This window comes from Podarcis raffonei, chromosome 4 (assembly GCF_027172205.1).
Source record: "Podarcis raffonei isolate rPodRaf1 chromosome 4, rPodRaf1.pri, whole genome shotgun sequence".
In the NCBI taxonomy this organism is placed as follows: domain Eukaryota; kingdom Metazoa; phylum Chordata; class Lepidosauria; order Squamata; family Lacertidae; genus Podarcis; species Podarcis raffonei.
Window position 1 is genome coordinate 95,928,675 of NC_070605.1, and position 27,446 is coordinate 95,956,120.

Genomic DNA, 27,446 nt, shown 5'->3' on the forward strand with positions numbered 1-27,446 from the left:
GCTCGGTGGTTTAGACCACATGACATCTACAAGAAAACACTGAGGATATTGTCAGCAATATGCTAGTAACACCCAGCTCTACTTCTCCTTTGCAGGTGTGGCAATGGATGTGCTGGAAGGATGACTTGACTATGTAGTGGACTGGATGAGAGCCAATAAACTCTTCAATTCAGATAAGGCACCATTAGTGGGTGGTTTCCTTGACCAGATGGATGGGAGGTTGCCTGCTCTTGATGGGGTTACACTCTCTCTAAAGGAGCAGATATGCAGCTTGAGGGTATTTCTGAATCCATCACTGTCGCTTGAGGTTCAGGTGGCCTCACTGGCATGTAATGTCTTTCATCAGCTTTGGCTGGTGGCCCAGCTGCACCCCTATCTGGACAAGGGACAGCCTAACTTCTGCTGCCTATGCTTTGGTAGCCTGTAAATTAGATTACTGCAATATGTTTTGCATGAGGCTACCTTTGAAGATAGTTCTGAAAGTGCAGCTTGTGCACAATTCAGCCAGCCAGGTTCCTTGCAGGGACAAGACGGTCAGAGCACGTAACACCAATCCTGGCAACAGAAGGCCCTCACTATGGAGGAAATTGAAAATAGAAATACTCGGAATTGGCGGAAATGACCGGCAGAATCCGAGACCAGGGAGAAGAGTCGGTGGAAGAAGATTGGAAGAAATTTAAAGTTTATTTACAGAAACATTGTAAAATTAAGGAATGTTAGAAGGATGTTGGAATGAAGTTATGTGGTTTTAGCAGAAATGTTATAAAGGAATAAGAAAAAACAAATTGTTAATTGGTGAAAAGAGGGAAAGTAAAGTTACATTATAGTAAAATAAGGACAAGAATTGGAAAAGATGGAAAGGATTTGCTGAAATAGCTAACCGAACTAGAATACAAAAAAGGGAGGTGTGAGGAGGTCAAGGAAACAAGTGAATGAAAGATAAGTTATGGGAAGGTTTGTTGTGGTTTTTTTAATTGTGTTTATTTTTCTGTTATTCTTTCCTTTTTTTCTCTTTCTCTTTTTTTATTTTTCATTATTGTGATGTGTTGTTTTGTTTTTGTTTAATATGGTGTTCTTTATTTTTCCTTTTTGTAACCTTTAAAACTTTAATAAATATTATTTCCAAAAAAAATAATGAAAATAGAAATACTCGTCTTTCGGAGACTGGAGAAAATGAGGAAGGATTTGGTAGGAGACACTTCCTGGCGTAATAGTCAAAGGAGATCTCCCCAGATTTCCAAGTCTCTTTGAGGATGATTTTGAAAGACCTCATCGCTTACTAGGCCTAAAGCAGAAAAATGAACTGCCCAATATATACCGTATATTAGAATACGTTTTGCAGATGTCTAGGAAAGGAAGAACTATATCAAGTGCTGTGCCATTTTAAAGAACTTAATACAAAAGAAAAGTGATACATATTCATCAGGGTATGTATGTGCCCAGACATTCTTTATAGTAGCAGAGAATTGAAGTCTGGTATAGGGCTACAGTACCTAGGCAGAATTCTTCATCACTGGAGCTAATGGTGAAGCACAGGGGGAAATGAATGTTGACATTGACAAAAACACAAGAAGATTTGCTTACCTCATAGGGCAGATCTCCATTAACACTGAGATTAAGGAGGAGGAAGCTTTATAATTCAGCTTTATAATTCTAGCACTGTCAGGTGGATCCATAATACTCATATTTTACAGATGGAAAGCCGGCAGAGAACTACCACTTTGCCCTGGGCATTCCACAAGTTCCTGGCATAACTCACATCTGGATGATGCCACAATACATCTGTAAAATAAACCAATAGGCAAGGCGAGTACCTTCAGATACTGTGATGTGTATATGCTAAAGACAGGACTCATTTTAATTCTGCAATTCCTTTAAAGACGGGGGAGGGGCGACGACTCTGATGAAGGGAGCCAGTCTTAAAGCATGCCTGAGTTTCTTTCACGACCTTTTGCTAAAATAATTGTCAAGTGCTACTGTGCAACTTGGACTCTGCACTTTTTTTCCTTTTTTTTTTTAGCAATGAGCTGTTTTGCGTTTGAGCTTAACTAAAAATTAAGCATTAACTTATATGACAGAATGCCAGAAGAGAAATATATATATATATTTTCAAAAACTAGCCTTCCTGGAATTGCAAATTAATAACGTCAATACTGCTATCTGTTGCCGTTGCTAAATATTGCTAAGCCAATACGGTGCACCCTTTCTTCACGCAAAAGCATCAGGCTCATGATTTCAGATGCTAGCCAGACATGAAGAAAAACAAAACTTGCATCTGCATTGACACTTGTTCCCTTGTGTAATTTGCTAATGTTGTACTAGACAGCGAAAGGTGTGCTCCTCTTCCCGTTGTGGCAGAACAAGCCGCTGGAGATTCCACCCCGGGAACATGTCCGGAGTACAGATTATAGCATTCGCCCTTTGTTTTTGTGGAATAGGAGCGATTATTGCAGCCACGGTCTCAAACGAATGGAAAGTGACCAGCAGGGCTTCGTCTGTGATCACAGCGACGTGGGTTTTCCAGGGTCTCTGGATGAATTGTGCAGGAAATGCCCTGGGTGCTTTTCACTGCAGACCTCACCTGACCATCTTCAAAATAGAGAGTAAGTGAAAGGGAACTAGTGGGTGGATATCTATATGTACGTGTGGATCTTGTTAGATAGGGAACAAATACGGCCTTCGTGATACTTGTAGATGGGGGTACATGCTTAGATTACTACGCTTGTTTGAGTCATTGACATTTGAGATTTGGAATGGGTAACTGCTGGGAGGCTAGCAAGAGCCCTGTTTTCTTGGCCACCGCTCTTTTCTCCCTTCGTTGCTGCCGCCACTGCCATTTCTGCTGCTTATGGTCTTCAACGCTCACAAGATCAAACGTAAACAGTTCCTCCTGTAGCCACTTCATCTCTTCGTTAATATCCACTTAATCCTTCTCTTGATGTTACAGTCAAGCCTTGGTTCTCGAACGGCTCCATTTTCAAACATTTTGGCTCCCAAATGCCGAAAACACAGAAGTAAATGCTCGGGTTTTCAAACGTTTTTCGGAACCCAAACGCCCGGCGCAGCTTCCGCTTGAGTTTAAGAAGTACTTGCAGCCAATCAGAAGCCGTGCCTTGATTGTCGAACGTTTCAGAAGTCAAACGGTCTTCTGGAACGGATTACGTTTGACAACCAAGGTTTGACAGTAGTCCATACTCACAGCTGAGCTTTATTCTTTCCTTACATACAGCACCTGTGTTATTTATCATAAATACAAAATCCATTTCAAATCCTTCATAAACGTTGTTCTCAGACCTGGTGTGTTGGGAGAGTTAATTGCTATCTTCCTTTGTCCAGTTCAGTTCAGGAGGAAGTGATGGACATATGTTTGCAACAGGAGCAGGAACCCTGTTTTTTTGTCTAAGAAATTTTATTAAAGTAATTTGGTCTGATCTGTAATAATTTGGAAAACTAATAAAAGATAATATTAAAATAAACGTAAACAAGGACATTGCCAGGCTTCTTAGCATACAACAGGGATGTCCAACAGGTTAATCGTGATGTACTGGTAGATCCCCGGGAGGTTTTGGTAGATCGTGGTCGATCTCTGGGTCCTTTTCCTTATCATTCGTAAAACAGAATCCGTCTTTCCTCCTTCCTAAAAAAAGCAAAAAAGCTCAACAATTTTGACCTGAACCCCTAAAAGGGGGGTAGATCACTGTCAGTTTTTAATTCTGTGAGTAGATTGCAGTCTCTTGGGAGTTGGCCACCCCTGGTATACATCAACCATGTTTATATGTACATGGTCACTAATGCCTGTTAACATCAAATACAAAATGGTAGCAGCAACAGGCAAGGAGATAACCCCAGGCAGAGGTCGCCAGAATGGCATAAAGGTAAAGTAAAGAGACCCCTGACCATTAGGTCCAGTCGTGGCCAACTCTGGGGTTGCGGCGCTCATCTCGCTTTATTGGCCGAGGGAGCCGGCGTACATTTTCCAGGTCATGTGGCCAGCATGACTGAGCTGCTTCTGGCGAACCAGAGCAGCACACAGAAACGCCGTTTACCTTCCCGCTGGAGCGGTACCTATTTATCTACTTGCACTTTGACGTGCTTTCGAACTGCTAGGTTGGCAGGAGCAGGGACCGAGCAACGGGAGCTCACCCCGTCGCGGGGATTCGAACCGCCGACCTTCATGATTGGCAAGTCCTAGGCTCTGTGGTTTAACCCACAGCACCACCCGCGTCCCAACCAGAATGGCATACTTGGGTCTAAAAGAGCAGCAAGTTGCTCAGATGGATCAAATCCTGTTTGGGAAGATGTTTCAGAAGTTCCTATCCCAGACCTTACACAGCCCAGTTCAATATTTTGAGTGTGTGTGGTTGTGTTTCACAAGTGCATTTTATTCTTTTGCTAGTTACGCTGTTTCAAATGTGCCTTTTATATTTGACTTCACTTAGTAAAGCTTTCTTTTGAAATGTTTAAGGTAATTTTTTTTCTTAACTTTGCTCTCCTAAATGTGAATTCTGCAGTTGACCTCCTTGAAAAAAAATTAGGATAATATTTTAGTTTCCTATTAATTATGTTTAAATGAATGTTAATTGTATTTAAATGTATACTTTATATTTGACTTTCTTCAGCAATGTTTTATTCTGAATTGTTTTATCTGCTGTTTTCATGTAGGTTTTAAACTACTTTGAGATTACCTCCCCCCTTAAAAATATAAAACAGTATAGAAATGATATTAATAATAATAATAATGATAATAATAATAATTTTCTTCTTTGATAACTTGCAATACTTTTGAAATAAATTAAAATGTTATAAAGCTACTTGCTTGCAACCCTTTGAAATAACAATTATGGATCCAGGATCTCTACAATTAGATGCTTCCACACTGAGGACAAACTTTATGTCCATGATAGGGCGATAGGGCTAATCCAGGTAACGGATCTAGATCATGAATCTATAAATTTACTGGATGTGAACAAATGCTCTGCCTTACCACTTGGAGAGTTGATGCATCAGTGTCGGCAAAAGCTACCTTGGGGTTAAAGAGCTCAACCTGAATAGTTCGGTTCTTGTACACTACGGAATAGAGGCCAAGAAAAATCATTATCCTTCTCTTGTGCCTATTAATCCATCCTTACTTATTTGTGACCTTTCTGATCTATTCTACCCAAACTAAGGAGAACCACCATTGTTCTTCATTTGTCAAAACACGGGATTGTTACAGAGCTAGCTTCCTTGAGATTAATAGTCTTCTTGTACCTGGAAAATTTGAGACAAGTTATACTGCAGGCCTCCCACATTCAAGGTAGGAGATCTCTATCTCTGACAGCAGCAGCATGCTAATTTTGAGGAGCTTTAGCACACATAAAGGATAAAGGATAAGGAGAGTTTTAGCCATATGTCTGACAGCAAGAGAGTGTTAAAATTCTCTTCATTATCTGTCTGCAGTGCTTTTTTCTAGGGGAATGCAGAGGTACGCATAGCCCTAAACATTTTGGGAATCTTTGTACTTTTGTCCATTTCCTGTATTAATTTTCCCCGATTTGAACTATAAAATGGAGATTTTCTTGAGTCAAAATGAGAGTACCCCTAAACATTTTTGAAGAAAAAAATCACTGTCAGGAATGGATTTCCCCAGTTTACCAAGTAGTCGCACATGCACTAGGGCAACTTGGTTAATAGCTGTCGTTGCCCACATCCACACAAAACAAAACCGAGTCTTAGCATACATGTGCTACCTTCTGAAGAAGAGATCACAGCTGTTTTGCTCCCTCCCTGGCTTTTTAGGTTAGTGTGGCAACTAAGTGAGGTTTGGCTTAGCATGTTGTCTGAACCTAGGATTGTGGTTCAAGTCTTTTGAAATATACTCAGAGTCGAGAGTGGATTTCATGCTCTTTATTCAGCTCATAGTCGTGAGGAGGAATGGAAGTTCCCCCAGAATGTCTGCTTTATATACATTATTTACAGAATGGGCCCCACGTGATTGGCTACTTCCGGGATTCACCTGTAGGCCAATCAGCTTGCGGATTCACTTCCACCTGGAGCTGGATTGGGTGGCTCCTGTGGACCAATCAGACTGCTGCATCCTGGACCCTATTGTTCTAGGACCAATCAGACTGCTGCCTTTTGGATCCTATTCAACTCAGTACAAAACATCTCTTTTTAACCATGAACTGCAGTCACCCACTTCTAAGCTAAGGAGAAATTAGGCTAGGCTGTTGAAGTCGAAATGCAACTCTCTCTTTTTTTTTCTTCCTGTTTTCAGTAACTGCTAGGCTCCACTCTCCTCCCGTCCCACAGACTTCTCGCTTATCACCTGGAATGCAGAATTTATGGCTTCCGACCAATGCTCCCTTCAGGCTTGTAAACGCTCTTTCCAGTCTTCAGGGAAAGAATGCTATTGCTTTTGTAGCCAAAATGGCACAGCCAATAAACAAGTGGGAATGGAGAGGCTGGGATCTTGATAATTCCCTTTTGAATCCTTCAGTAAGTATGGATAACACAGATGGCCATAGCAAGCCTATATTGCTGTTTGTTACGGTGAGCCTTTTAAGATTAGTTTAATTTTAACACGCCAAGTAATGATAATAATCACGGTGCTCCAAGCATTTACGAATCCCCGGGACAAAAAGCTACGCAGCCCTTGAGCCACTTCTTTCTGCTAGGAGCTTGTAGCTTATATTCAGAGAAAGAAGCTCGTTGATAACAGCGCTTGCTCAAATGAGTTGGCAGCAGCAGCGATGCTAATTTTAAACACACTGTGCAAGCACTTCCAATGTATAGTATTACACTAAGTGAAATAAGGCACTGATCAGAAATCAAGCATTTTAAACTATCGGTTAGTATAATCTCATAATACAAAATCGCTGCAGACATGGGGATTTGAATCCCTTTTCTTTAGCACTTCTGCAACAGAGTGCCACAGCAAACTCTCTTTCAAAAGAGAAGGGCTGGAAACCAGTGCCTTATTATCCTGCTAAACGGGGTGAATGTCAGTATACAGAGGTAGCTAAGTTACTGTACTGCTTCTCATATTACATGCATAATTCTGACCTCAGAAGACACCAAGGTGGCTGTGAAAGGCACAGCGCACAGAATGATTCCTGCCACACACACACCCCAGAGGAGAAAGAGACAGGAGGAGATGGACTTGGAGAAGGCTTTTTTCCATTCTAGACCTAACCCCTAGAGATCCAAGGCTACTGGTTGTGGATTGGTATGCTGATAACCCAGTGGCTACCTTCCATGGAAACGACATTGGAGAAAGGGGGTTGCAGTCTGGAGAAGACAAGCTGAGAGAAAGGAGTTAGGAAGTACTCAAACCGTAAGGTTCTTGCCTTTGTAACCTGTCCCAACAATATTCAGATAAGCTCCAAAACACAAGAGGAAAAAGCTCGGGAACAGCAGTTGCAGACCTAAGAACACCCCAGGCTGGCTTTGGAAGACACAGTGCCTAGGACAGTCTCTGTTAAGTTGTGGGTGAACCTATCAGACGACACAGCGATTCTTCAGACAGCTCTTGTTTATTCACAGGCCAGAACAGAACTGAACTGAAGGGTTCAGCCAACCTGCTTATATAGAGCTCAACTACAAAGCAACAGTAACCATTTTCTGTAACTATCCAATCACTGAACGTCACTTTCAATTCCTTATTTGCATATGCGGACCTGAGTGAAAACTATCTACAGTATCGCCCTGCTGGCCCAGGGTGAGAACTTCAGTACATAACAGTCTCTTCCTCCTCTGGAGAATGGCAGGAAACGGATTGCAACCCTTCCAGCAAAATGCATTTTATATGGACAGTGTGGGACAGGGAGGGCATGAGGATGACTCATGTGTACCCCACCCCAAAAAGGTGCCTGCATCCAGTTTCGAATGCACATTATCCTACAGTGTGTACATGCCCTTAGCCGTTTTATAATGCTATAAACCAAATTTGTGTAACTAGGTCTTTTTACTGCTTGTTTTTAAATTGCCATGTGTGCAATTGATATCTGTCTTTACTAGGATTCTGTTTTCTGACATCTTTACTGTACGCTGCCTTGGAAACGTTCATTGGGAAACAGTCAAGACATTATGTTTGGTGAATAAATGGATGGGTTACAGGTTAGGAGGATAGATGGATGGATGGAAAATCTAGGAGGGAACATACTGCACATTCCATTTTGTAACGTTCTAGCAGACTGTGGCAGGCCGATGAAGACAGGATGAGGTTTAATTTTCCCTGGTTCCCATTGAGTTCCTTTGCACAAAGTACGGTAAATAAATTGTAATTTAACACAAAGGATTAACAACCAACAGTGGACTGCATTAATTTCTGTAGTCTCCTAAATTCTGATGTCTGGAGAGCGGTTCAGTAAAAGTGATAGCCTTAATTCATCCAGCAACCCTCCTCCTAACCAAAACCAGGTGGACCCCAAAGTTGTACCTCCCTCTGTCTGTAAGCACTGAAAGGGCTTCTCCCTGCACCTTGGTCTCTTCCTCCATTGCCTGAACATATCCTGCACCCTCTCCCCTACTCATCTCTTGATCGATAGTACTTCAGGCAAGGCGCAATAATAATTTTAGGCAAAAAAGGCTGATAATCTCAATAAATATCGGTCTAGGGTGTATACTCACGAAAAAGGATGTATACTCACAAAAAGTGTTATAACCCACCCCAAAGTCTAGAAATGTAAATGCTGTTCTAAATGTAGCTTACAAGGGAAGATCTGTGGCTGAGTAGTGCTAGGAGCCAACAGTTTGGAAGCACTTTAAATCCAATCTGCCATGTTGAAACTTCAATGTTATTAGTTGCTTTTCTAACAAAATACTAAAACCAAGTGCAACCTCAAAACGAATTAAAAAACCTCAAAAACACATCTATAAAAATGTCAAGACGGGTCTTACAGATCCTGTCCCACCAAAAGAGGCTATGGGGACTTAAAATCGTTCGAAATTAAAGGCTAGAAACGTAGGTAAAAAAGGAATATTTAGAAAAATAAATAAAAAGAGCACCAGGCAAACTACAGCAGGAGAAACATTCCACAAGCAGAGAGCTGCTATTGAAAAGACTCATTCTTGTGTTCCCACCCAATGGACCTGCTGTGAAAGACGCACGTGGAGAAAGGCCTCAGGTGATGACTGCAGGTTTTGGGTTGGTTCATATGGGGAGAGATGGCCCTTAAGCTATGGGGGTCCTGAGCTGCATAAGCCTTTATAACTCAAAATCAGCACTTTGCATTGAGTTGTACCAGAATTGGGGCAATAGGTTCAGATAAGTTCAATATGTTCCTGCCCCAGTCTACAATCTGGCCACTGTCTTCTGCACCAGTTTCTGAACCATCTTCAAAGGCAGCCCCACATATAACGCATTGCAGTAATCCAACCTTGATTGTACCAGGCTACCTGTCCAGACAGGGGCACAACTCTGAACTACGTCCATTGGCGATGTCAAATTTAATTTTACCTCAGTTCACCCATCTTGCATAGTGCTGTTACTTAATATTCTCATTAAAGTTAGCGATTGAATTCCTCAAGACCATCCATCCAGCAGTCTATTTCAAATGAGGGTGCACAATATCAAATGCGTTTGCACCATTCCCCCCCCTCTTTATCTATTGTTAATCCATTAACTCTTTTTCCTGTTTTCGTGCCACTAAAAAAGCAATGATTATTGAGAGATACACGGTGCAGATCTAGGTTTGTCCTAAGACTTCGTTTTTCAGCGTATTTATAACCGTGGAGATAAACAATTTTTGTAGAAATTTCTCATTAAAAAGCAAAGAAGAAGAAAAGTGCAAAAATGGCACCATTATAGGCTATAGAGCTATTAATGTCAGGGGATACAGTTTCAAAGAGAGTTTAAAGTGGTATTGCTATCAACAATGAACACACCTGAGCAGCTTTTGCTAGTTGTGGGCACACCACAAAACAGCCCCAAGTGCCTTTTCCAAATGCAAAGTGGGATAGTTTTGCATATCAATATCACAGGCCATGATTCTTCTTACATACAACCTTCCACACTCTTAAAAAAGTATTAATTTGCTTCAGGATGGATAAAAAATAAATGATTTAAAAAATAATAATTTAAAATTGTGATTTAAATTGATTCGATTTAAATCAAAGCCACCCTGCACCAAAGTCTTTCAACCAAGTGTTTTTTGGACATGAGCACACAATGGGCATTTATTTTGTACACCCCTTAATCTTGAGGTGTTAAATCTTATTAACTAATAGTTTTGTCTATAAACTGGGTGGCTGGGTGGACTTTGTCTATTATTTCTCAGATGGCAACGAGATGCACACTATTCCCGGAATATATCATTTTGAAACCACCCATTCGTTCAAAATTACGAACAAGCCCTGATTCAGATTTCCAAAGGAAATGAGGACTCAGGAGTTTTATATTTCCTTTCCTAGATGGAAAAATTCCAAAAAGTCACAGCCCCTTGAATGTTGTCTTCCAAAGCTCAGATAAGCATATATAAACAATTAGAATGACACAGCAAAGCTCTTCACATGTTGCACGCAGCAAAACAATCTATTTGAACTTCAAAAGCTGCTCCCATCTTCAGAAGAAAGGCAAAATAGTTAACAAACCTTAAATGCATCAAAATAGTTATCTAAATTGTCACAACATTTTTTTTTTGAAAAAATTGCATTTCTTTACATTTGCAAAATGCCAAGCTGTTTTAACATTCTGATCCTTCTAACTGCAATGGAAGCCTCGGTTTGTGTTGCCTGCAGTAGCTGCAATTCCTTCTACCCAAGAAAAGTGGTTAAAACTTAAACAATGGAGGTGGGAGCTGAAACCTGGAGAAAGACAGCAATTTGTGCCAACCATTTTTTAAAAGGCAACCCTAAATTTTATTCACCTACAAACCCATGCAGACGAGAAATCTGCCTATATGGCTATCTGCTACAAAGAGTTTGGGACAATTGGGAGCTCTGTGCAACAGGTTGTTGTTGTTTAGTCGTATAGTCGTGTCCGACTCTTCATGACCCCAAGGACCAGAGCACGCCAGGCACTCCTGTCTTCCACTGCCTCCCGCAGTTTGGTCAAACTCATGCTGGTAGCTTCGAGAACACTATCCAACCATCTCGTCCTCTGTCGTCCCCTTCTCCTTGTGCCCTCCATCTTTCCCAACATCAGGGTCTTTTCCAGGGAGTCTTCTCTTCTCATGAGGTGGCCAAAGTATTGGAGTCTTAGCTTCAGGATCTGTCCTTCCAGTGAGCACTCAGGGCTGATTTCCTTCAGAATGGATAGGTTTGATCTTCTTGCAGTCCATGGGACTCTCAAGAGTCTCCTCCAGCACCATAATTCAAAAGCATCCATTCTTCGGCAATCAGCCTTCTTTATGGTCCAGCTCTCACTTCCATACATCACTACTGGGAAAACCATGGCTTTAACTATACAGACCAAATGCACATTTTAAAGCAAATGTTTTTTGACAGGAACAGCCTAGTAGATCAGGCCAATGGGCCATTGAGTTCAGCATCCTGTTCTCACAGTGGCCAACCAGATCGCAAATCTGTAAGCGGGATCTTGGCATAAGAGCACTCTCGCTCCTGCAGATGCCAGCAGCCGGGATTCAGAGTCACACTGCCTTTGGCTTTGGAGACAGAGTATGGCTAGTTGCCCTTGAGAGTCTTATCCTCCATGAATTTGTCTGATCTTCTTTTAAAGGCATCTAAGTTGCTGGTCATCACTGCCTCCTATGGGAGAGGAATCTGGAGTTTAACTAGGCGCTGCAGGAAGTGCTCCTTGCCTTTGTCCGTCCCAAATACTCCCAACATGCAGCTTCATTGCATGGCCATGAGTTCTGGTGTCATGTGAGAGGCTGAAAAACTTTCCCATATTCACTTTCTCCATGCCACAAATATTTTTATAAACTTGTACCATGTCACCTCTTACTGGGCTTTTCCCTGAACCCGTAAGTCTGCAACATTTCATCGCAGGAGAGTTGTTCCATCCCCTTGATCATTTTGGCTGCAAACTGAACGTGAACAATACAGTGGTACCTCAGGTTAAGAACTTAATTCGTTCTGGAGGTCCGTTCTTAACCTGAAACTGTTCTTAACCTGAGGTACCACTTTAGCTAATGGGGCCTCCTGCTGCCGCCGTGCCACCACCGCACAATTTCTGTTCTCATCCTGAAGCAAAGTTCTTAACCCGAGGTACTATTTCTGGGTTAGCGGAGTCTGTAACCTGAAGCGTCTGTAACCTGAAGCGTCTGTAACCCAAGGTACCACTGTACTTCTTCTTCTTCTTCTTCTTTGGCGATCACTCGTAGCCAAGTAAGATTGTCTTCCATGAACACAGTCTTAACAGTGTGTCCATAAGTGACTGTGGAGGCCAATTCTGGATCCACACGTCCTTCCACAGTGGGGTTTGCCAGGCGTGCCTTCCTCTTAACACATTTCTCCCTTTCATCCTGAGTTTGAGCCTCTTCGAAGCCCATGACACCTTTGGTAAAGGCTGTTCTCCAATTGGAGCGCTCGCAGGCCAGTGTTTCCCAGTCGTCAGTGTTTATACTACATTTTTTTAGATTTGCCTTGAGAGAGTCTTTAAACCTCTTTACAGACACATGCTGGAAGAATAACACATGATGGAGCAAGTATACATTTAATGTATAGTTTGGTGGTGGTGGTTGTTGTTGTTGTTGTTGTTGTTGTTGTTGTTGTTGTTATATCCCACCCATCTGGCTGAGTTGCCCCAGGTACTCTGGGCAGCTTCCAATGCATATAAAAACATAATAAATCATCAAACATTGAAAAATTCCCAATACAGGCCTGCCTTCAGATGTCTTCAAAAAGTTGTGTATTTCTTTATCTCCTTGTCATCCGATGGACAGGCGCCACTACCGAGAAAGCCCGCTGCTTGGTTCCCTGTAACTTCACTTCCTGCAGTGAGGGAATCGCCAGAAGGCCCTCGGAGCTGGACCTCAGCCCATTAGGCAAACCGTACAATTATGGGAATGGTAGTTTAAAGGTGCCAAAAGCTGTTAGGAGACCTGCCACAGACCTATATTTTCCAGCACTTTTAAAAAACTACAGTTTCTTGGGGGGTGAACCACGGCTGTTAAAGCAGTATAACAGTGATTTAAAGGCAAGGTGTGGAGTCCAGCCAAATTTGGTGGTGATCCCTGAGTTATCGAAGACAACCTGTTTGTGCCTGACCCTCTTTTAATCCCCTAGAGGTTTTTCAGCTATTCAACAGGGTCCAGATGCCAAATCCAAGTCGCACAGGAGAACCTCTGCAACTGCAGCTTCTCTGTTGTGATATTTCTGAAAGCTGCTCTGTTCCAAAGCCAGCGAAAGGACAGAATTCTTGGTGTGGATGGAGTATTGCATCCTTAGGACACTGGGTGACCCACGTCATATCTTTTAATCCCAAACTATTCCCCTCTAACCTCTGTGCTGCACAACTTTCCAGCTCCTCGAGTATTCGAGCTGGGACTTGTTGTCGTACATAGCCTGACCCAAGCTAAACAGTACGATTAGATCACTCATTAAAATAATTAATGCCTGCAAAAACACATTCCAAACCTGCTTTTCAAAAACTGTTGGCAAAATTGTTTCAAAGGAGATAATAAATGCATTGTGTGGTCTCCTGTAAGCTAATTTAACTCCAATGGAATCCGCATTGGTACGTTGGCACAAAAACCCACATAAATCAGAGTTCATCAGCTTCTTGCCATGGGGAACTTGGAACTAGCAACACGGAGAATTATATTTAATCACACTGATCTTTATTTTCCTTTCAAAATGCTTCCTTACCTCATTACCTGCGTTGGAATTAAGCATTTAAAGTATGATTAGAAATTTAATTAGGCATATGTTAAACAAACTCGGATAGTTTAAATAGCTGGAGCTGCTTAAGTTATCTAACACAGTGTGACCTACTGCTACTGACACGAGCAATTTATTTGATATTAATTGTGACGACCGGTGTATCATCAAGTCTTCAACAATGGGTACTCCCTAATAATAATGATACTAATAAGAATACATTTGGTAATGAGTCAGACCCAGCCGATGTGGTGCTCTAGATCATTCTTCCCCAACCCGGTACCCTCCTGATATTTTGGACTACAAATCCCATCAGCCGTAGCCAGCAAGAAATGCCCTGAAATAAATGTAATTAATATAGCAGCAAGTCAGGATGGGACAGAAGCTCTCTGTGCTGACACATCACCGGAAAAAGAAGAATTGCAACACACACACACCCCAAAAATGGCAAAATACGGCACATATTAGCCTAAAATTTGCACATGCTGATGTACACGTGTAGACACAAATTTAGAACTAATTGCGTTCATTTAAATAGAAATGCAATATACCTGACCTGACCATAGCAGGGAAGCATAGGAACCAACTCCAATGGGCTGAGGTCCTTTCGGGGGACCCAATAAAATATTTGAGAGGGCCGGGGTGTGCTGGGCCCAGGGGTAACCTGTGGAACACGGTCCAGGACCAGACCAGAATCCGAAGGTTCCACTAGGAGTCAGTCCAACAGGGCCAAGGCAGGACACGAGGCAAGAAACCAGGCAAGGACAGGTACAGGATCTCAGGCAGGATCTAGCATACAGCAATGTTGCTCCTGCAACCTGGGGCAGGGTCCGACAGCCTTTTATCTTTGTCGGGGTAGCGGCTGGTCCTGATTCCCCTTGCGGCTCACCTCCCTATTTCGCCTGAAGGCGAGCACTCCTCCTGCGAGTACTCAGGTCTCTCCTTCTCTCAGACCTTAGTCTCTGCAGCTCGGGAGACGTCGGTGGGTTACTAGACCCAGGGGCCGCCTCAACTTCCCGTGACCCAACCGGTAGTAGAGCAGCTGTAAGTGATGGCCCAGCTGAAGGCAACAAGGTAATCCCCGCATCTGGAGCCAGGGCAGGCCCAGGCCCCTGAATCGGCCCAGCTGGTGTTTGTCGCAGGGGAACCTGTGCAGACTGGGGCTCTTCAGAATCAGGCCGCAAACTTGGTTCAGATGCTGCCTGAGGCAAAGGATCTGGTGCAGACTGAGACTCCTCTGGTTCCGAGTCCGAGCCCCAGGCCATCACACGGGGCAGTGGAAGAGGAAAGGGTGTGTGGGGTGTGTGGTCCACCCCGGGTGGCATCACTGAAGGGGGTGACAAAATGAGTTTAAATAAAACAAAATTGGGTTCACGAAACTTTTTAGGAGTGATGTGGTGGCTTAGGCGCCTGCAGGTTCCACATTGCCTGAAACGGCAGCATGGGACTTGCGTCTGTCTACTGCCTCAACCTCAGCCGCCCTACAGGTGAGGGGGAGGCAGCGGAGAGGCTCCAAGCATCAGAGAGGCTCACCCCGCCCCCACAGGCAGATCGTCCTGCCCCCATGGGTCGCTCACCCCGCCCCTGGCTGCAGGACACACCCCGCACCAGGCACCCGAGTGGCTAGCTAGAGAGCCAGTGTGGTGTAGTGGTTAAGAGCGGTAGTCTCATAATCTGGGGAACCGGGTTCGTGTCTCCGCTCCTCCACATGCAGCTGCTGGGTGACCTAGGGCCAGTCACACTTCTCTGAAGTCTCTCAGCCGCACTCACCTCACAGAGTGTTTGTTGTGGGGGAGGAAGGGAAAGGAGAATGTTAGCCGCTTTGAGACTCCTTCGGGTAGTGATAAAGCGGGATATCAAATCCAAACTCTTCTTCTTCTTCTTATAGCTACACCGCTGGGCTGGGGACCCCCAAAGTTGATGGGCGTTGCCATTCAAATGGTGTGCATGTGCCGTGTCTTGTAACTGAATATTTTATTCAAGCTGGCACCTCTGCGGGGGAGACCTGTGCACCCGCTCAGTCTACTCTCTGGTGCTAATGGTTGATGGGCAGTGGCAAGACATCCCCTCTCCTTCCTTATTGTGCTTTTATCTTTAAGCATCCGCACCCCAAGAATCCTGGGAACTGTAAGTTGCCGAGGATGCTTGGAACTGTAGCTCTATGAGGCGTAACCTATAATTCCCAGGATTCTTATACTCCCTACCTTTGGAACTTTAGGCGAAGGGAGTTGTGTGACTTAAGTATACTGGCTGGCTGACTTGGGAGGATACATTAAATATCCCTGTGGGCTACATCTATTATGTACTGAAGTTCTCACCCTGGGCCAGCAGGGGGATACTCTAGATAGTTTTCACTCAGGTCCACATATGCAAATAAGGGATTGAAAGTGACGTTCAGTGATTGGATAGTTACAGAAAGTTGTTACTGTTGCTTTGTAGTTGATCTCTATATAAGCAGGTTGGCTGAACCCTTCAGTCCAGTTCTGTTCTGGGCCTGTGAATAAACAAGAGCTGTTTGAAGAATCGCTGTGTCGTCTGCTATGTTTACCCACAACTTAACAACATCCTTGCAATTTCTTTTTGGTGAATAATTTTCTTTCTTTCTTTCTTTCTTTCTTTCTTTCTTTCTTTCTTTCTTTCTTTCTCTCTCTCTCTCTCTCTCTCTCTCTCTCTCTCTCTCACACACACACACACACACACCTCATTCCTTTTAAGGATATTTAAAAGGGCTTGCTTTTCCCGCTGTTATTTATGCCTCGAAATCTACATTGGGTGCTTTCGTCTTTGCTATCCTCCTCTCCTTCCTAAGCTGGAATCTGGGCTCCAACATATTCTCCAGGAAGAAGCTGATATAAACAATCCTAGCAAATGTTCTTCATACACTTGTGTGTGCCAAGAGTCTCTTATTTCTTCTTGGTTACCGTTTAGAAAAATAACCGTGTTTAAACTGAAACAAAAACAAAGACATAGGCCTGCTTATCAGACCTGCACGACTTGTGGCCTACCAGGAGGAACAAAACCCACAACCCACATACTGTGTCTTGACAGGAGCTTGACATCCTACATGGCTGGTGTTCAGCCTGTGTAGAATCATAGAATTGTGGAGCTGGAAGGGACCACCGCCAGGGTCATCAAGGCCAGCCCCCTGCAACTAGGTCATCCATGACAGATGGCCATCCAACCTCTGCTTAAAAATCTCCAAGGAAAGAGAGTCCACAACCTCCTGAAGGAATTCATTCAAACAGCTCTCACCCTCAGAATGTTCTTCCTGATGTTTAATGAAAATCTCCTTTCTTGTACAGTGGTACCTCAGGTTACATATGCTTCAGGTTACATACGCTTCAGGTTACACACTCCGCTAACCCAGAAATAGTGCTTCAAGTTAAGAACTTTGCTTCAGGATAAGAACAGAAATCGGGCTCTGGCGGCGCGGCGGCAGCAGGAGGCCCCATTAGCTAAAGTGGTGCTTCAGGTTAAGAACAGTTTCATTTTAAGAACGGACCTCCGGAACGAATTAAGTACTTAACCCGAGCTACCGCTGTAACTTGAATCCATTGGTTCAAGCCCTACCCTCCAGAGCAGGAGAAAACCAGCTTGCTCCATCTTCCATGTGGCAGCCCTTTAGATATTTGAAGATTGGTATCATATCTGCTCTCAGTCTCCTCTTATCCAGGCTAAACGTACCCAACTCCTGCAACCATTCTTCATAAGGCTTGGTTTACAAATCCTTTATCATCTTGGTCGTCCTCCTTTGCAAGCGTCCCAGCTTGTCAATATCCTTTATAAACTGTGGTGCCCAGAACTGGACACAGTATTCCAGGTGTGTTCTGAATAGAGTGGGGCTATCACTTGCCTTAATCTGGGCATGATCACATCCTGCTATTACTGATCCTTTATTGGCTACCATTACTAGCATTAAATAAATATTATTTTATATCATTTTTCAGGCATTGTGTCTGATGCTGGAGGCTAGCTATGGAGCACTAATTTCAACTGCTGAGTCACTTCCTGACAAATGTAGCTTCTTGCCACTTAAAAGGAAACACACAGAGACGTTTACCAAAAGGAAGTCACTGTATGTTGGCTGCAGCTCTCTGCTGCTTTTGTGTTTTTCAAGTAATTAACTAACTACAGTTTTTAGTGCCGTGTTATCTAATATTCAAAGCAACTAGAACATCAGTTGTTGTGGGAAAAGCTCTGGGGTTTCAAAATGATGCCATCTGGGAGCTGTAAAATTAAGACAAATGCAAAGCAAAGTGAAAGGATTGAAGGAGGGTTGGTTTTGGGAATGCATGTACTCTTGGTTATCGGTGAAATGTACATCTAAGCCCAGCCTAGTCTTCTAGCAGAGAGGGCTTTCATCCAGCCTGGCACTGGCCTGCAGGTGGTACTATAAAGCTGTCACAAATGCTGGAGAAAGTAGACTGGAATCGTAGATTCATGGAATTGTAGAGTTGGAAGGGACCCCATGGGTCATATAGCAGGAAACTCAGCTAAAGCATCTGAAATATACTCAGAGTCGCAAAGTGATTTCATGCTCTTTATTCAGCTCATAGTGGTGAGGAGGAAGAATGAATGTCCCCTCAAAGTATCTGCTTATATACAGTATTTACACAATGGGCTGCACATGATTGGCTAATTCCGGAATTCTCCTGTAGGCCAATCAGGTTGTGGATTCACTTCTATCTGCAGCATGATTGGGTGGTTCCTGCTGACCAATCATACTGCTGCATTGTTCTAGGACCAATCAGACTGCTGTATTCTGAATCCTATTGTTCTAGGACCAATCAGACTGCTGCATTTTGGATCCTTTTGTTCTAGGACCAATCAGACTGCTGCAGTTTGGATCCTCTTCAACTCAGTACATAACAGCATCCATGACAGATGGCTGTGGAGGGAGGACAAAAGAGATAAAGCCCTTTCTTTGTCAAAATCCCCAATGATTTTGTTCAATGAGCAACACAGCATATCTCAAAACCTCTTGACATGTTAGGATTTCACAAAAAATGGAAAGAACTGGATTGCATGTGAAGTGAAAGACCTACATTGACTCCCAGTACATTTCCGAGCACAATTCAAAGTGTTAGTGCTGACCCTTAAAGCCCTAAACGGCCTCGGCCCAGTGTACCTGAAGGAGCGTCTCCACCCCCATCATTCAGCCTGGACACTGAGGTCCAGCTCCGAGAACCTTCTGGCGGTTCCCTCACTGTGAGAAGTGAGGTTACAGGGAACCAGACAGAGGGCCTTCTCAGTAGTGGCGCTCGCCCTGTGGAACGCTCTCCCATCAGATGTCAAGGAAATAGACAACTATCTGACTTTTAGAAGGCATCTGAAGGCAGCCCTATATAGGGAAGTTTTTAATGTTTGATGTTTTATTGTGTTTTTAATATTTTGTTGGGAGACTCCCTGAGTGGCTGGGGAAACCCAGCCAGATGAGCGGGGTACAAATAATAAATTAGTAGTACAGTGGTACCTCGGGTTAAGTACTTAATTTTTTCCTGTGGTCCGTTCTTAACCTGAAACTGTTCTTAACCTGAAGCACCACTTTAGCTAATGGGGCCTCCTGCTGCTGCCGCGCCGCCGGAGCACGATTTCTGTTCTCATCCTGAAGCAAACTTCTTAACCCGAGGTACTATTTCTGGGTTAGCGGAGTCTGTAACCTGAAGCGTATGAAACCTGAAGCGTATGTAACCCAAGGTACCACTGTAGTAATAGTAGTAGTAGTAGTAGAATAGCTAGAACCCCACACCTTTTAGGGAGAGGTTCCCTCCTCTCTCCCTACACTGGGGTAAACTGAGGGCAGCTGCAGAAGCGGGATTGTTTATATACCACTTAACTACAATCATCTCTTAGCAGTTTACAAGGAAACAATGCAAAAAAAGTAATTTAAAAAATAGTCTGAACTATTAAATCAAACTTCAATTAAAATGCCTGCTAGAATTAAAAATTATTTGGTGGGAGGTGGAAGTATTGCACCGGGTTTCCAGGTCATCGGACTGAACTGAGTGGGCTCAGGGTGCAGGCAGAGACCCCTACCTGTGGCCACGCCCCTGCCACACCCATGGAAGGACTGACACTGGTTTCGGCCCAGTCAGCTTTAGGTCTGCTGGCTGAGTTGGGATGAGCCCAGGGGACGTAATGCCAACTGAGCCCAGCCAAGCAGGAGATCCAGTGCATCTTAAGCAGCTCATCCCAAAGTATCTTGCCATAGAATTATCTGCCAAATCATTCATTATATAAGTGGCTTACAAGCTGCAGAAATTGCTGCTTTATTATTTATTTATTTATTTATCATCATCATCATGATCATCTTAATTATTTGTCAAAATGTGAATTTTTTATTTTTTTTATTTTTTGCTTTCCAAAAACAGGAACAGAGAGCATACTTAACCCTCCTTCCTTCCTCCCCCCTCCTCCCCACATCATCATCATCATCATTATTATTATTCTTAGAATTTATACACCACCTCTTAACAAACTCTACCTTGATATAACTCAAAAGTCCTCAGATCACTTCAGCTTGAGGTCATAGTGAGCATCTGGCAAAGTGCCTGAATGGCTGAAATTTCACCACTGATTACTGCCTCAACAAATTGATTGGTTTATTATTTATTATTATTATTAGGTCTCAGGGCAGTTCACAGAAAAGATCAACATAAAAACCACAATATATATAATCAAAATAAAGACAAAACCCAATAACACCCCCCCAAAAAAGAGCCACATTTTAAAAGCGTATTGGATGTCAATAAGATCAACCAAAGGTCTGGTTAAAAACAAATGTTTTTGCTTTTGCTTAGCACCTAAAGGTGTATAATGAAGGCACCAGATGAACTTCCCTGGGGAGAGTATTCAACTTACAACTTTCAACTTCATACCAAATACAGCATGTCTACATATACTGTACCCAGTGCTTTTTGTCGGGGGGGGGGGACGTAGGGGTACGCATACCCCTAAACATTTTGTGAATCTTTGTACTTTTGTCCATTTACCGTATTTATTTTTCCCGATTTGAGCTACAAAATGGTGATTTTCTTGAATCAAAATGAGAATACCCCTAAACATTTTTTTAGCAATAAAAGCACTGCATATACCATAGGATTTCCCTGGTTCCTTTGCTTTTCTACTACTCCACGTAATCCACATCTTTTCAATCTTCCAATTTGTTATCTATTAAAAACTCTTTTATCTATTTCAATTCTGCTGGATTTACTCGAGAACTGCTAGGTTATGTTTTAGTTCATACTGGCTCTTAAAATATTCAATAAACATTATCTATTCCTCCTAAAATGTGAATTTTTACTTGGTTTGGTTTTGAATGAATGCAACCAACGTTTACAATATTTACAAGGGGAAAGGGTAGGGTTGCCTCCCGTCCTGTATAATACAAGATTGTCCCATATTTCAATGTAAAATGCTACGTCCTGTATTGATACGGTTTTGTCCTGTATTTCAGGTTTTCTGACTCTCTCTCTCTCTCTCTCTCTCTCTCTCTCTCTCTCTGCCAAGTTAGGGACCTTCTTCAAATGCACGTGACTGAAAGGGTGTTTGAAAGGTCATGTATTTAAGCTCAGGGTAGCCAAGAACAGACAGATCTGCAAATTCATGCGTATGTGTGTGTGCTTCAGACGGACCATCCTGTTAGGCTGCAATATCTTGCAATGTTTTGGTTGAAGTCACTTGGTTGGTTGTGTTATATACTGAAGTTCTCATGTAATACTGTCGGTCTAATGGAAGTATGTGAAATGTAGCCAATATGCTTTTGTGCCTAATTGAACCATTACGTGTAGTGCTGTATATAAGGAAACCATTACGATTGTAACTAACGCCTTGTCTCGGTGGGGAGGGGTGTTATGTACCGAAGTTCTCACCCTGGGCCAGCAGGGGGATACTCTAGATAGTTTTCACTCAGGTCCACATATGCAAATAAGGGATTGAAAATGGCATTCAGTGATTGGATAGTTACAGAAAGTTGTTACAGTTGCGTTCTAGTGGAGCTCTATATAAGCAGGCTGGCTGAACCCATCAGTTCAGTTCTGTTCTGGCCTGTGAATAAACAAGAGCTGTTTGAAGAATCGCTGTGTCGTCTGATAAGTTCACCCACAACTTAACAGGTTGAAGCCCCCCAACTAACCTGCCCTGTCCTGTATTTTGCCGGAACAAAGGTGGCAACTCTGGTAAAGGAAATAATGGCAAATGATGAAATAACATGCTTTCACTCCACATGGGCAGTAAGAAGACTAATGACAATGGCATTGCTTAATTTGCAGAGTTTTCTCATTGTACAACAATGAGAAATATGCCCTCTGAAAGGAACAAATGGCCAGGAATTCAATCTTTTAATCTTCTAAACACCGAATCCTTTGGATTCGCTGCCCTCTAGCGGATGTATAGGAACTTTTCTTTCTCTCTCTTTCTGACGTACAACACAAATATACACAAACAAGTGCACATACACTTTCCTTCTCAAATATTTTCATTGCAAATCCTGCAAGTAAGTTAAAATTAATTTGAAATAAAAACACAAAAGGGGTAGTTTAAAAACAAAAATACAAAATAAGAAAATAAGGGAAAGTAAAGTAGCAACATCCACTTTAATATCTGGAATAATTAGATATTATTATTATTATTATTATTATTATTATTATTATTATTATGGAGCACCCCTTGTTAATGATGACACACCTGTAATAACAATTAATATCAAATAAATTGTTCTGGGGGATCCTTAGATCTTGCCTGTTTTCACATACTAACAACACATCCTATAGAATTCTCTGTGAGATAGTCTATCTGCACAAACAGAAGGAATTTCAGGAACCAAAACGTCATGTTGAAAAATACAACTTTCGAGCCATTTGGCCCCAAAATGGCAACTAGACGTTCCGTTTTGGCGACCGCAACCCTGGCTTAAGGAGCCATTTGGCTCCTAGTTTATATATCTTGAGTTTCTAACACCAGTTGCCCTATCTTGTAGAGCACATGCAACGGTTGGGCATATAAGTGACGAGGCTATTAGACTAGAGAGACTCTGTCTTTAGCTAGTTTCCCTCTTCCTACCTGCCAAATCATTGAATCATAGAATTATTGACTTGGAAGAGACCATGAGCGTTGTTTAGTTCAACCCCTGCAATGCAGCAATCTTTTGCCTCAGCAAGGGGCTCGAACCCTGAGCCTGAGAGTCTCATTCTCTACCAAATGTGCTAAATCACTCCTCCGGTGATTGCCATGGGAGAAGCTCCTTTGCTTTTGCCCGAGTTCTCAAGTTTTCTAGTCTCGGTACCCTTCTACACAATGCCCACCCCACCCAGGCAATCTCATGTAATCGCACGACAATTCAGGATTACGCTCAGCTTCTGTTTGATTTATTTAACTTCTACACCTGACTCTCCAAATGCTTGAGGGGGGGTGGGGGGCTGCGCTTCAGAAAAACACAATAAAACGCTCAAGCCATTAAACCGTAAAAAAATCAAAACACTATCTGCAACTGCTACCTAATACAATTTGCAAAGGTCGGTTTCGGCAATCGCCAATAAAAAATTCCAGTCTCTGCTCAGCACACATGTATTCTGGGATATAGAAGCTGCTACATTAAAGGTCTATACGGTAAGCTCATGATTGTACCGGGAATCATTTCATTACCTCGTTACGTGAATCTCTTCATCCGCCTCCATCCAGCCCCATATTCTCAAACTGGGTCTCTGGATCCACTAAGAGCGCTCTCCTCTCAGTCAACCGGACACCAGCCCTGGGGTTTGTTCTCAATTCCTTCCCCTCCTTTGGAACTCATATTCAATCTTCATGTCCCTTTTTCTTGTCCTTTCAGTAATGTAAAACTCTGCTCCTTCCCTCTGCTCAGGTCTGGTCTAGAGAGGGAGGACAAATCCATTTTAGAGGGATTTATACGTAGGATTTGGTGGTTGTGACCCAATCAAGCTTTGATCACATTCTCTCATATTAGGTGCCCACTCATATCCAAGCTGCTTGTGGTTTAAAAATCCCAACTCATTAAATGGATTTTTTTTAAAAACCAAACATTATATGTGTAAAAGAGCTAATCCGTATGCTGCAGCATAATTTTATTTATAATTTATTTATCATTTCGTGATAGTTATATGCAGCTTGTGTGCTCATTGTGTTAGGAAACCTGGGAAATATATTCATATTATATGCACGCAATATTATATCTATGTTGTTGTTGTTTAGTCGTTTAGTCGTGTCTGACTCTTCGTGACCCCATGGATCAGAGCACGCCAGGCACTCGTGTCTTCTGCTGCCTCCCGCAGTTTGGTCAAACTCATGCTGGTAGCTTCGAGAACACTGTCCAACCATCTCATCCTCTGTCGTCCCTTCTCCTTGTGCCCTCCATCTTTCCCAACATCAGGGTCTTTTCCAGGGTCTTTTCCTGTACTATTATATCTATAGTACAGCATGTAATGACTCATAGCTCCTCACTATGTTCCTCACAACGCTCCTTCCTTTCCACTTTATTTTTTTGCGGTCAGTCACTCCATTGGATTATGTCTCATCGTATTTTATGATGTATCGTTGCAATTGACCTATGGCTAAAGAAGGCATTAATTTGTATAAGTGAAGCCAGAAATAGGTACGCACACAAATCTGGCAGAATGTGGGCCATAAACAGCTTTCCTGTGTAGTAATTCTTGCTAGGGTTTCTGGGGACACAGCTATACCTGTGAGAGGAGCATAAAAGGGGAAATAGCTGTGTCCCCAGCAGCCCTAGCTAGAATTGCCCATTAGGAATGTTGCTTATGGCCTCATTCTGCCAACATCTGATGATGAGGGGAAAAACCATGCATAGCAGATGCTTCCTCTCAGAGTGTGGACTTTGAAGCCTTAATTACTAAGACTTGGGACTAAAGCTTCAAACCAATTCTACATTTCCTGTGTAGTAATACAGGGTTGCCAAAGTCTTTTTTCTTCTTCTTGCTACTTTGCCTTTCAGAGCACCTTCATCTTCAGATATTAGATGGTGAAAATGTGGATCTGCGTGATGTAAAAGTTTCAGCTGCCGATTCCTGCAGATCAAGGCTGCTAGGAAAGGCAGAGGAGCAGAACAGGCCATTTCCCCCCAAAGTCAGTTGTTATAAAATGGGATGAAGACTGCAATCATAGAATCATAGGGAAGGGACCCTGTCTGGTCCAACCCCCTGCAGTTAGGGTTGCCATATTGCAAAGTTGTTGAGCTTTTTGGCCATCAGTGTTTTTTTTCTTAAAAAATGTTTAGGGGTACTCTCATCTTGACTCAGGAAGATCACCATTTCATCGTTCAATTTGGGGAAAATAAATACAGTAAATGGACAAAAGTACAAACAGCATGCATTAACTCAAGAGTCAGCAAACTTTTTCAGCAGGGGGCCAGTCCACTCTCCCTCAGACCTTGTGGGGGGCCACACTATATTTTGGGGGGGGATGAATTAATTCCTATGCCCCACAAATAACCCAGAGATGCATTTTAAATAAAAGGACACGTTCTACTCATTTAAAACACACTGATTCCCGGACCGTCCACGGGCCGGAATTAGAAGGCGATTGGGCTGGATCCGGCCTCCAGGCCTTAGTTTCCCTACCCATGCATTAACTCATATTACACAGTTGACAGCTCACAGTGACTTCCACATTGGCACGAGGTTGTGTGCATTAACATCTTCCTGATTCCTCTGATGAAAAATAGTAATTTTTCTACTAATATTGAAATGAGGCCAGACAGTAAAACACCACACATCCACATTCCACACTGTTTCACACATTAAACACTCGCTTCTACCTGAGACTCAGGAAACACCATGACAGGAAATGAAGCCGCCATTGGAGGTAGCAGCGGAGCGGACGATTCACCATGCTAGAGAAGAATTTTTTTTTAAAAAATGTTTAGTTTCTTCCCCCGTTAGATTCACAAAATATCTAGGGGTATGCGTACCCCTGCATCCCCCCAGGAAAAAAGCACTGGTTGCCATACATCTGGGTTTTCCCTGACAGGAATCTCAGAAGCGGTCTCCCGTCCAATTTGAAACCATACCAGACCCTGCTTAGCTTTGCAAATATGCACTAGGAGCAGGGCATATTGAACCATTTTAAATCAGAGAAACTGAAACTGGTGTTTTTCAATGCAATCCTATGCATGTCTACTCAGGTGTAAGTCCCACTGAGTTTCATGCAGCCTCCTCAGGGAAGCGGGGACAGGATTGCAGCCTTTGCATGGTTGCTGTTGTTGCTTTCACATTTATATCATGGCCAGAAAACAATTTTTGGGCCTAAGGTATACAATATGGGGGGGTTGATCCTTACAAAATGGGGGTCACCCCCCCATATCCACCATATTTCATACACATGGATACTCAGGAGACAGGCCAGTGAAAAATTGTCTATTCTATTTCAAAGGGAAAGGAGTGGTGCTTTTTTTTTTCCACACCCCTTGATAGGTTTGATAGCTCACCTATCTAATCTCTGCCGCAATGATGTATGGAATTGGCTTACAACAATACAACAAAGCATCGTTCAATATTTTCAATTATACAAATGCCACATGAAAGGGTAAAGGGATGAACTCCTGGAATTTGGTGTGAATCACCATCCCAATAAACACAGTAATAAAGGTTTTTCTAACTACTTAGAGGAGAACTCCACCCAGTTTGCTCATCTGAGAGAGCAGAAGGTTCACAAGTTCATGCACAACTCAGAAGCTGTCATGTTGGCTGGAAAGAAAACCTCTTTGGGGGTCTTTTTCTTTCTTTTTGCAAGAAGTAACATCAGGATATGGGGGTGCCTAACCTTTCCCTCCCTGCCTGCCATTTTTCTTCTGCATCTCAACCCACCTAACACGGGCAGGTTCCCCCCCCCTTTTTATGGGATTCCAAGTGCATTTGCCGACCCTCACAAACTCACCTCTTGTGCTCTTGAAGAAAATGAATACACATTCCTCATCCCCATAGCAGATATCTGGTCATTGGCACATTTGCCAATTGAATATAGGAGACTTGGTTGAGCTTAGCACACTCTATCAACTTCTGCCCCCAAGGCAATTGCCAGCAGTTCCATACAGTTTAGGTTGGCAGCTGTCCTCTCTGATGTGCAGTGGAAATGGATGAAAATTGAATTATTATTATTATTATTATTATTATTATTATTACCCTGTCCATTTGGCTGGGTTTCCCCAGCCACTATGGGCAGCTTCCAACAAAATATTAAAAACACGATAAAACATCAAACATTAAAAACTTCCCTAAATAGGGCTAGCTTCAGATGTCTTCTAAAAGTCAGATAGTTTTTTATTTCCTTGATATCTGATGGGAGGGCGTTCCACAGGGCGGGCGCCACTACCGAGAAGGCCCTCTGCCTGGTTCCCTGTAACCTCACTTCTCGCAATGAGGGAACCGCCAGAAGGCCCTCGGAGCTGGACCTCAGTGTCCAGGCTGAACGATGGGGTGGAGACGCTCCTTCAGGTATACTGGGCCAAGGCCGCTTAGGGCTTTAAAGGTCAGCACCAACACTTTGAATTGTGCTCGGAAACGTAGGTCTTTCACTTCACATGCAGTCCAGTTCTTTCCATTTTCTGTGAAATCCTAACATGTCAAGAGGTTTTGAGGTCCATGCCCTCGACGCTGGACCTCAGTGTCCTGGCAGAATGATGGGGGTGGAGACGCTCCTTCAGGTATACTGGG

The 27,446-nt window shown here is 42.9% G+C and overlaps 1 protein-coding gene across 2 annotated transcripts in view; it reads left to right on the forward strand.

Annotated features, from left to right (window-relative positions):
• CLDN10 (claudin 10) overlaps window positions 1–27,446 on the forward strand; it is a 92,910-nt gene that overhangs the window by 22,979 nt on the left and 42,485 nt on the right. Inside the window, exon 2 of one of the 2 annotated variants that reach the window (XM_053384593.1) lies at window positions 2,439–2,603. In XM_053384593.1, coding sequence (XP_053240568.1) covers window positions 2,439–2,603 — 165 coding nt within the window. Of the gene's footprint in view, window positions 1–2,121; window positions 2,604–27,446 lie in introns of those variants that run through there. The other variant, XM_053384592.1, reaches the window with a different exon arrangement.